Source organism: Cynara cardunculus, assembly GCF_001531365.2.
Source record: "Cynara cardunculus var. scolymus isolate 2C chromosome LG 1, CcrdV1, whole genome shotgun sequence".
In the NCBI taxonomy this organism is placed as follows: Eukaryota; Viridiplantae; Streptophyta; class Magnoliopsida; order Asterales; family Asteraceae; genus Cynara; species Cynara cardunculus.
In genome coordinates, this window is record NC_037528.1 from 21,813,403 (window position 1) to 21,824,439 (window position 11,037).

Below are 11,037 nucleotides of genomic sequence, written 5' to 3' on the forward strand. Positions count from 1 at the left end.
AATAAAATGAAATATTAAAATCATGATGTATCTCGCTGCATTGCGCGAGTATGCTTCTAGTTTTTTATAAAGATAATAATAAAGTACTTTGAAAAAACTCAATGATTATCCTAATTATATTTTAGATTTTTTATTTTTAAAATGAGATGTTTATTCTCTATTTGATTATGTTTATCTGCAGTTAGTTACACGAATTCAAACATACAATTTACTTGTAATCTTGAATTTTAAGTAATATGCATCAATAAACAATACTTCATGCATAAAAAATGATTTTAAGAGTTTTTGTCAAATACTTTATAATATAGTACAGATAAGTGTTCTACTCTTGGAAACTTTAAGATTTTTAAAATGTTTACTGGTTTATCTTTTACTATTAACCAAAGTTATAAACGTAAACTGTCTTAGATAAAAATGAAAGAAATAGATTTATATGATGAGCAATAAATAGAATTATAGATAAACATGATCCAAAGATATTTAATTTTTTTTAATAAAACACGTCATCGTCGATATATAATTTATATCATTATTAATAAATTTATTACATGGTATGCACTTTTTCACAAATGTTGTCATTTGTCTAATGTTGTCTATTATGTTCGTTAAACTCGATGGCAAAATGTTCTATTTGTCATTTTTTTCTATTTGAACTTTTTATGATTGATTTTTTTAAAATTAGATTAAAATTAGAGGGCAACTGTTAATATTAAAACTTGATGAGTCAACAGTTGCACCCTGCAATTCCTTTCATCCTCGTCGTGACACACTCTTTATCAAACAATCTCTAGAGAGAAAATGTAGGGTTATAACAAAAGGGACCAAAATGGTTTATCCGGTGACTATTTCTGATGAGACCCTCTCCCTCTACATCTTCCTCAACAACGCTGGTGAAACCCTTCCCTCTTTCCTGCACCACCATTCTCACTACCTAACGTCCACCACCTTAACCCCACTGGAAAAAGAGACCGTTAGATTTGTTGAAATCGATGGATCACTGGAGTAAACTACGACCATCATACAGAGTGGCAGATGCATAACAAAAGGGTAGGGGTCATAGGCCCCTAACCCCACCCACACACAATAAAAGGAAATTACCCAAATTGATCATTTTATGCACGGTATACTAACAAAATGACCATTTTTCAAATATTTTCCACAAAATGACCACCAAAAATGGCCCCTGGAGGGCGATTTTGACTATAAGGTACAAATTGATTTCACATGTATACAATTTGGGGAATAAAAATCGGATATATATGAAATCGCCCTCATTTTGTCTAAATCACCCCATGGGGGCGATTTTGAACTCTATTATGTTCTATAGTGAAAACAACTTATGACATAACAATTTGACACATCAATGACGATTTGACGAGACATCGAGAGCGATTTTCATTGGTATGTTGTCTTTTTTTAGGATCAAATGTAGTGTGTGTGTGTGTGTATATATATATATATGTATATATAAATCTTGTAGTATTCTCTATAAAATTGTAGTGATCCAAACAATTTTACTCTCACAACCCTTAAACACGATATACCATTACAACCCATAACACAAATATGAAATCACGTCAAAGTGATAATGGTTCCATATATGTTCAAAATGACGGGTTAGAAGTGTTTGGATCACTACAATTTTATAGATAATACTACAAGATTTTATATATATTACATTTGGTAATAAAAAAGACGAAATACCAATGAAAATCGCCTCCGATGTCTTGTCAAATCATCATTGATGTGTCAAATTGTTTCGTCATAAGTTGTCTTCACTAGAAGATGAAATAGAGGTCAAAATTGCACCTATTGGACGATTTTCACTTTTTGAGGGCGATTTACCCATTTTCAGATATAATATTTCATTTTTGTCCCTCAAATAATATACATATAAGACCCATCCGTACCTTATAGTCAAAATCGCCCTCACGAGACAATTTTGATGGTCATTTTGTGAAAAAGCTTTAAAAAATAGTCATTTTATTAACGTACAATATATAAAATGGTTATTTTGGGTAATTTCTCTACAATGAATCACCCAATAAAACATAAGTTGTAGGTTAAATTTTTTAACCTGAAATTATTAATAAACCCCCCAACAAATTAAAGTTAAGACCCCAAATTTGATTACTATTATCTCATTTACGACTCTTCTTTCAAGAAGTAATTATTTTAAGAATCAATTAAATTTTAATTCTCTTAATTTCTATGAGACTGCTTGAAAATTATTTTATTTCTCTTATTTTATTTGCTATACTGCTAATAATTTGATTAATTACTGTATTAGTTTATAGATTTATAATCATTGTTATTTGTTAATTATTAATTGTTATTTGATTTAGGGTTCTTGAGTTTGTTATTTAATTTGGGTTTGTTATTTTGATTCAAGGTTTGCTACTAGTTTGTCCTTTATATTTTATTTCTTGATCTTTTACTATTGAATTTATTTCTAACCGAATCTAAGTTATTGATCTCTTGCCATTAACTGTTAATGTGTAATGTGTTCATTTGCTTAAATTATGTACATAGCAGTATAATGTCTCGCTTTACCCAAATTAATAAAAAAATCAAAAACCGAACTGAAAAAGTTATATTTATTCAATTAAACTGAACCGTTTAAGCTGAACATCGAATAACCCAAAATCGTATTTGTTCGAATGAGTTGTTCAATTTCAATTTTTTTAGACCCTTAAACGTGCCCCTAATTATAATTTTTTTTGGGATTCGCCACTAATTGTGCATCAACACAAAACACACAAGTTCAAATCCAAGGAGGAATAAAAATCTCATTGTAGCCACAGAGGTTCATATACGGTGACTCTGGGATATCTGCAAAGCAGGTGGCTGGGACTAATCGGCTAGCATAACGGGTTGAATATTCAAGTTAATAAAAAAATATATAAAAAAATAATTCAAAAAATATAAAGAGGAATTAAGACTTCATGCATTCTGGTCTACTAAAACCCACACGGTCCCATTCAGCTGTTTTTGGGTCTCTACCACCACAACATTACCACTTATATTAGTCACTGCGTGTCCTCCCACCCCTTCTAATCTTCCTGCACCAGTATAAATCGAGTATTGAACATGCTTTATTCTGTTCGGAAAAACCAACACCGGCGAAAAGTCCGCCGTCCACACCGTCCCATTTCCGGTCACCGCCAGCTTTCCGACCGTTGATTTCAATCTCATCCCACCATTCACATTGTTTTGATCGATCACAACTTGATCGATGCTCGTGAAATCCCCATCTATCTCCACGACATTTCTTGTGTCCCCAGAGAACATATTGTTGATGATGTTAAGTCCTGATATCCGACCATTCACCGATTTCAGAACAACGTTACCTCCTCCAAGAAAAAACCCGTTTACGATATGAACTTGTGACGGATCTTGTACAACTATCGAGTTGTAATCCATATAACAATTATCGATACGGTTTTGTCCGGATTTTATAAGAATCCCAATCCCACCGAAAAATGTTGCTTTATTGTAACAATGGACCCCGGTGATCATGTTCGCCTGACCTCTTAACACAATTCCCGTGGCGGCGGAGAAAACAACAACATCCGTGACGGCATTATCATTGCTAGCGAGATCGATGGCGGTTCCAAGAAAACCCCTCTCGTGTTCATCCCCGCCGATAGTCGGGATTTGTCCGAGGAAACTGTTTGATATGAAGGTTTCGTGACCTCTCTCAACCAGGATCCCCTCGGACACAAAATGTAGGAAGAAGCAGTTGTCGATGCGGGTTCGTGCTGAATCGATCACGAGAAGGCCACCACCTAAATTACTTGAATCGAAGAGGATGTCACGAAAGGTGATGTCTTCATAGTAGATTGGTTCATTTCTATTTTTCATGTCGGAGAAAGTGTCGTGGGGTTCGCTAGCTTTGTTTTCTGAAGGCTTCGAGGAACTCAGGGAGCGTAATTCGATAAGATACCCGTCATGTGGAAACGTGTCGGATGCACGTAACGTACCGCCCTGCAGCTATAAGGTAAGGTCTGTTACATGTCAATTTTCATTATATACAAATATAGAAAAATCCAAATCGAATGGATCCAATAAATCTCATTACTATTTCGTAATTTATATATATATATATATATATATATATATATATATATATTTCTTAACTTAAAGGGATATCCCTGGTAAAAGATCGAGTTTGCTCTTCAAAGATAAGTAAAGGGTGTTCAATTTCAATGGTTAAGCTATATTAATATGTTTGGTTGTAAGAAATTGGCTTAACATGGTAAGCCAACACACGCTATCTTAATGCATTAAGCTATGATTTTTGCAACAAAATTACCCTTCCACTAGATCTTTATATCACGTCTCATTAAAAAGTAGTTTACCAACAAAAGTATAAATTAAAAATTAGAATAAATAGTGATGCTTAATTGTTTTAAATGTATTGTAAGTTGTTACTTATTGTGTAATGAACTCAATGAATTTTACGTTATTTATACTATGTTATAAAACATTTGATGAAGACTCTTAAAATCATTTTTTATGCATAAAGTACTGTTTATTGATGCATATTACTTAAAATTTAAAATTACAAGTAATTTTGCGTAAGTACAACTTATTAAAGATTTATTTTTAAATTCGTGTAACTAACTGCTGATAAAAATAATTAAATACAAGATAAACATTCATTTTAAAATAAAAAATTAAAATATAATCAAGATAATCATTGAGTTTTAAGTTTAATTATTATCTTTAATCATATTATTAAACCAAAAATAAATTACTTTGTTATTAAATCTAAATTAAATTATAATAAAAAATGAATTAAAGAAGTTACACCAAAAAAACGTGAACTATTAAATAGTTAATATCATACTAATTTCGATTTTAATTTTTTCAAATTTTTATGTTATTTTCAAATTTATATTTCATCTAAAAATAAAAACATTATAACTTTCTCAAACCACATAAAATCGTATTATATTGCTAGAGACAATGAATAAAAACTAAACATTAAAACAAAAATTTATCTCGCTGCATTACGCGAGTACCCTTCTAGTTTCATATAACTAATACAAAATTTATTTTTTTGTTATCAAGAAGATTTATCAAACAATAAATTTTCATGCAACATTTATGTAGACAGAAAATCAATATGGTAATTTTCATTATTCAAACTATTTATTTTGTACAAAATCTTGAACAACAATTTATCTTAATTCATTCAATTACAAAAAATATAATGAATACAAGACTTAATAAATAAAAAATCAAACAACCAAATTCAAGCCCCTTAAGATTAACGAAGAGTTTATTTTAACTTTAAAACCACATTAAAAAGAGTATTGTTATATGCAATTTTATTGATGAGATAAAATCATAAATTGAAAATGTAAAAAGTAAATCTTGATGTTAATTTATTTGAAAAGATTAGTAGACAATGAGGGTTGTTATTCATACCCACACTCAGATGCACCTATTTTTTTAATCTCCTATCTCACTCATCTATCCTTTAGAATATGTTTGGTATCTAGACAAGACATGACACTACAGGACAAGACAAGAAAATTGTTCAACGTTTAGTAAGATAAAACTGGATAGGACAAAACAAGTAAAATGACCAATTTATCCCTGATGAGTTGTTTATTTTAATTAATTTATGTAATTTATTAAATTATAATAGAATAATTATTTTTTATAACAAAATATATCATTTGAAGTTTTCATCAAAACAATTAAAATAACACCAAATAAAAAGTTTATGTGGCTTCCGATTTTTATTTTTATCTCTATTCTACATTATTTATTATTACTAATATATAATAAATTACATAAATTAATAAAAACAGTATAAAAATAATATTTTGAGAATATTAAAATAAAAGTTTAAGAAACATAAAATACAATAAATAAAATTTAAAGAATGAATAAAATGTAAAAAAGAGACCTATTTGATATTTTAGAAAAGAATTAAGTTTTATTTTGAGGTTATATTGGTAAAATATATGTCTATTCCATCTTGTTCCACCATGTTCCACTTTGTTCTACTCTGTTCCTGTCTGTTCTACATAAAAGTCGTGCCAAACATGGGACATGAATCTCTGTCCTATTTTGTTCAGTGTACCAAACGCATCCTTATCTATACTATATTATAAAGCATTTGACAAAAACTCTTAAAAACCACTTTTTATGCGTAAAGTACTGTTTATTAATGCATATTACTTAAAATTTAAGATTGCATGTAGATTGTGCGTAAGTACAACTTATTAAAGCTCCATATCTGAATTCGTATAACTAACTACAGATAAATATAATCAAATACATGATAAACATCTCATTTTAAATATAAAAAATTTAAAATATAATTAGGATAATCATTGAGTTTTAATATAATACTTAATTATTATCTTTATAAAATGTTATATTATTAAACCAAAAATAAATTAAATTACTTCATTATTGAACTTAAATTAAATTATAATAAAAAATTAAATTAAAGAAATTATATAAAAAAATGAGAACTTTTAAATAGTTAATTTAATATTAACATTGATATATATTTTTTTTTTAAATTCTTATGATATCTTCAAATTTATATTTTATTCAAAAATAAAGTCATTATTGCTTTCTTAAAAACACATAAAATCATATTATAACATCGACAGAGATAAATAATAAAATAGAATATTTAAATCGATATGTGTCTTATTGCATTGCACGAATACTTTTCTAGTTTATAAAAAAAAATAAGAATAAAATTCCCTTTTAACGATGCATAAAGATGCATTTAAGTCACCTATACAAATAGAGTCAAACATGAAACACCCATAAATATCGAATATCAATTGTGCATTCAAGATTTGTAGCCAATTAAAGAAAAACGTGAATTAGAATGGTATAATACTGGTTTTAAATAATCTGTATTAAATTGTTGGATTAATTGGTCAAAATGCCTACAACTAGAAGCATAAAAAGGCGGAGCCCTAGGCTTCTTAAGATAGGCCTCCGCCCACTACATCATTTCCCACATCAAATTCGCCTAAAATCCAAGACCCAGTATACGCATGGCATTTATTCCAAATGAATGCCTTCAGAAAATCAGTTGCAATTTATTATTATTATTATTTTTTTTATGATATAATATATGTGAAGGCATACATGAAAGTACATTCCATGCACGGAGGCAAACAAATCATATTTTTTTTTATTTAAAAATAAATTATTATGAATTTAAGATTTAAATATTTTTTATCTATTAAATACTTTAATAATCGTAAAATAAATATCATATTGAAATTAAATTTAAATAGGTTTTAATTTAATAAAAGAAAAGTAGAAACACATGGTCATTGCGTATGTTGATACATCTCATAATTCATAAAGCTTTTACATAATTAAAGTACCATACTTTTCTTCGGGTGGTGGGTGAATTCATTTAGAGTCGCATTCTAAAAGTTACGATGAGAAACGTAAAACGAGATTTTTATCTTTAGATCAATTCTAATTAAATGTCAAAACTAAACACAATCATATATTTATACATCTTAAAAGTTACTCAGAACTCTAGTGCACGTGGACGCATAAAGTTCTGATTGAGAGAGAGAGAGGGGGGGGGGGGGGGGTCCTAATTTACAAAATTAGACAAAAAATTAAACAGCATTAAAGAAGAGGAAAGGAGAATTTAGTAAAATACCACAAGATTGCCGGAGTTGGGCGGAATAACGATGGGCTTAGAGATTTTAAAGCTGCCGCCTTGAAGATCAACAATGGCGCCACCCAAATCATTCACTCCGGGCAGCATTTGCTGCCCGTCTTTGATCAGGGCAGCATCGGCCACAGCATTCATAATCGCCGCCGTGCTATCCTGCGCACCACTCGCGTCTCCTCCATACCCGATTGGATAGAACACCCTACCGGCACTCTTTATCAGGAAAAAAAAATCAGAAACGATTACTTCCTGAATCCAACTGCTACAACAAGTTATATATATACACATGAAGCATCGAAAAATATATAATGTCTGGTTCGTACCTTAACAAGATCGGAAGAAGAGGAAAGCAACCGAGAAGGAGATGAACGCCGATGAAGCTTCGATTTGATGTCATAAAGCTTCTGTTGCCTTTGAGAAGAATTTGCTGATTGTAAGACCAAAAACAACAGAAACAAATTCGGTAAAGAAAATGGTCTCATTTTGACGGACCCACGTTTGGCGAAAGGTGAGGGGTTAGGGTTCGGCACTAGAACCGGGAACCCTGAAAGTGGGTGCGGACGTTGGAGAAGATAAAGAAATAAAGAGAGTTGGGTTCTGTGTGTGTATTTATACGTGGAAGAAATGAAGAGGGTCTATGAAGGTATTGCTTGAATTTTATTTATTTATTTAATTATTATTGATTTTAAATTAATATTTTGTTTTCATTTGCTTTTACTTTTGCTTTATATTAAACGACTGAATCAATTAAGCTTGGATTATTTGTATTTAGTGCATTCGTATCAATTAATCGATCTGTTAAAGAGGAAAAGATCACTTCCCCTTTGAAAAGATACGATTATTCTTATAGATATATAATTCAAATCCATATTGTTATTTGGGAAAAGTTTAAAAAAGCTTAATGAACTTTAGTCGAAAAAGTTATTTAACATGTTTTGAAATGTACAAGGAGATTTTACCCAATTTCTATAGAATTACTTGTTTGAACTGTTAAGCAGTATAATGACTGTTAATTTACCCTTTCATCTCCTATCAAGCAATCGTTTTGGTTAACTCAATTTTTTTCGCTCACATCAAAGGTTTATAGTGACGATGTAATCCTAATTTATGGGCAGAGGAACTATGGTTATAGGAGAACCAACTATCATAACATAACTCATTTTGATACAAGTTAGGCACTTCCACATACGACTCGACCCAAGTCTTACATAATCTTTGCCGAAAATGTAAAGGAATTTTAATTAAGATACGAAGAACAACTAAACGATAGAGCAAGAGGGATATTAGTTTAGAGCGAGATGTTAAATCTGAAACCGCCATAAGTGATTTATTATGATTTTTCTATATCAATTCAAAATTTGTCGGTAAGTGTGATGAATGATGATCATACATGTAGTTCGTATACATCTCGTAGGTGGATTTAAAAAATCTTGCAAGGCATAGGATATAAATTATGTCCTTCTTATGCTAAAAATACGGAAACCACAAGGGCGGTGCTTGATTGGTTTGAGCTTGGCTCCAAAGGTCAAAAATACCAGGAGGTCCCATGTTCAAATCCAAGGAGGAATGAAAATCCTCTTGTGGTTACGGATGTTCAAATGCGGTGACTCCGGGCTATCGGCAAAGCAAGTGGTTGCCCTGGAATTAGTCGGCTCGTATAGCGGGTTGGATATCCAGGTTGATCAAAAAAAATACGGGCAAAAAGGAGTGGAGGGAGAACCTTCCATGAAAAAATAATGTTCAAATATAAAAGTGACAAAATTCGAGCATAAAAGCAATATCAATGTTCTTTTTCTTCACTGATTTGGCACCATTTTGGCTCTTTTTCATATATTAATTGCTTCCTCAAGCTTCCCTGATTAATAAACGTCAAATTGATCATATCATTTATGAGTATGGCCTTAAAAATTTAACAAAAACCAAAAGATACCTGAACACGGCACAACCATGCTACCGGTGAAGGATACAATGAAGTTTACGCTACATATATACATTTTGATCAGAGATAAAATGCAAAAAGCGATTAATATAATACTAAAAATATGTACAAAATAACAAGCTAACACTCACAAACCCCTTTTATTTGAACATGACTATATGGTTTCCAATTTCTTATGGGAAAAACGTAATTATGCTCTAAAAATATGGACTTGTCATTTCAATTTATATTTGTTCGAGTCTCGCATTTCATAGATAGTACAAGTCCAGTTTGTTTCTTCTTTTGAATAATCTGTCAATTTAGCCTCCAACTTTCTATGATGATGACAAAAGAAAATTCGTTTAACTTTTTTCTCCGTTCTTTGTGATGAACCTTCATTTTAGAATTGAAAGGTCATTAGTTATTTTAAAATTTTGGTAAACAACGAAACCTAGGAAAACTGTTGTTATAGAAGGTTGCGTTTGGTACATGAGACATGACAGAAAAGAACAAAACTCGTTGTCCTACATTTGGTGTGACATAGGACTAACAATAACTCACCGTCCCATGTTTGATGCGACATGGGACACGAACAAGAACCGCGATAAGGTGGGACAACGTGGGATAAAAAAGACTTTTTCTTGTTCCACAAAAATGGGTAGAACAAGATGGGACAAAAATGCGACATGAACTAAAATATTACTAACTCTCGTTTGATAGATAACCTGAACATGATATTTGTTTTAGTGGTCACCACTGGTAGTTGTGGCTGCCGCTACCATCGGTAGCCATTGTCGGTGACCTTCCCCTCCTCCACCACCTCCACAACCACCATCGACTACCATCGTCTATCACCACTTCCACAACCACCATTGCCCACCTACCACCAACGTCCATCACCACTACCACCGTTGGCTATCTCCACCTTCTCTTCTACCACAACAACCTCTTTCACCACCTCCACAACCATCTTCGTCCACTAACCACCACCATTACCACCGTTGGCCACCTCCACCTTCTCTTATACTACAACCTCCTCCACCACCTTCACAACCATCATCGTCCACTGACCACCATCGTCCATTTCCACCACCACTATCGTCGTGGCCACCTCCACCTTCTCTTATACTACAACCTCCTCCACCACCTCCACAACCATCGTCGATCACCGATCAACATCGTTCATCGCCACAACTGTGGGCAACCTCACCTCCACCATCGGTTACCAGTACCACGGCCCACCATCGCCACTGGCTACCACTACCACCATCGTCAACCACTATAGCCTACCACTGCCACTATATACAATATTCATGTCCTCTACAACTACAACCGTCCATCTCCACCACATAGGTTGTAAGTACCTCCTCCACCACTGTTGACCCCCCCCACCACCACTATCCACCATCTTCACGTCCTCAACAACCACTATCGT

General features: G+C 32.2%; 1 protein-coding gene across 1 annotated transcript; it reads right to left on the reverse strand.

Moving 5' to 3' along the window:
* Positions 1–2,943: 2,943 nt before the first annotated feature.
* LOC112523581 (polygalacturonase QRT3) lies at positions 2,944–8,166 on the reverse strand. Its single transcript, XM_025133281.1, has 3 exons — positions 8,008–8,166; positions 7,670–7,897; positions 2,944–3,993 (listed from the first exon to the last, which is right to left on the reverse strand). Exons 1-3 carry the CDS (start codon positions 8,164–8,166, stop codon positions 2,944–2,946), a joined length of 1,437 nt encoding a protein of 478 aa, XP_024989049.1.
* Between the last annotated feature and the right edge of the window lie 2,871 nt (positions 8,167–11,037).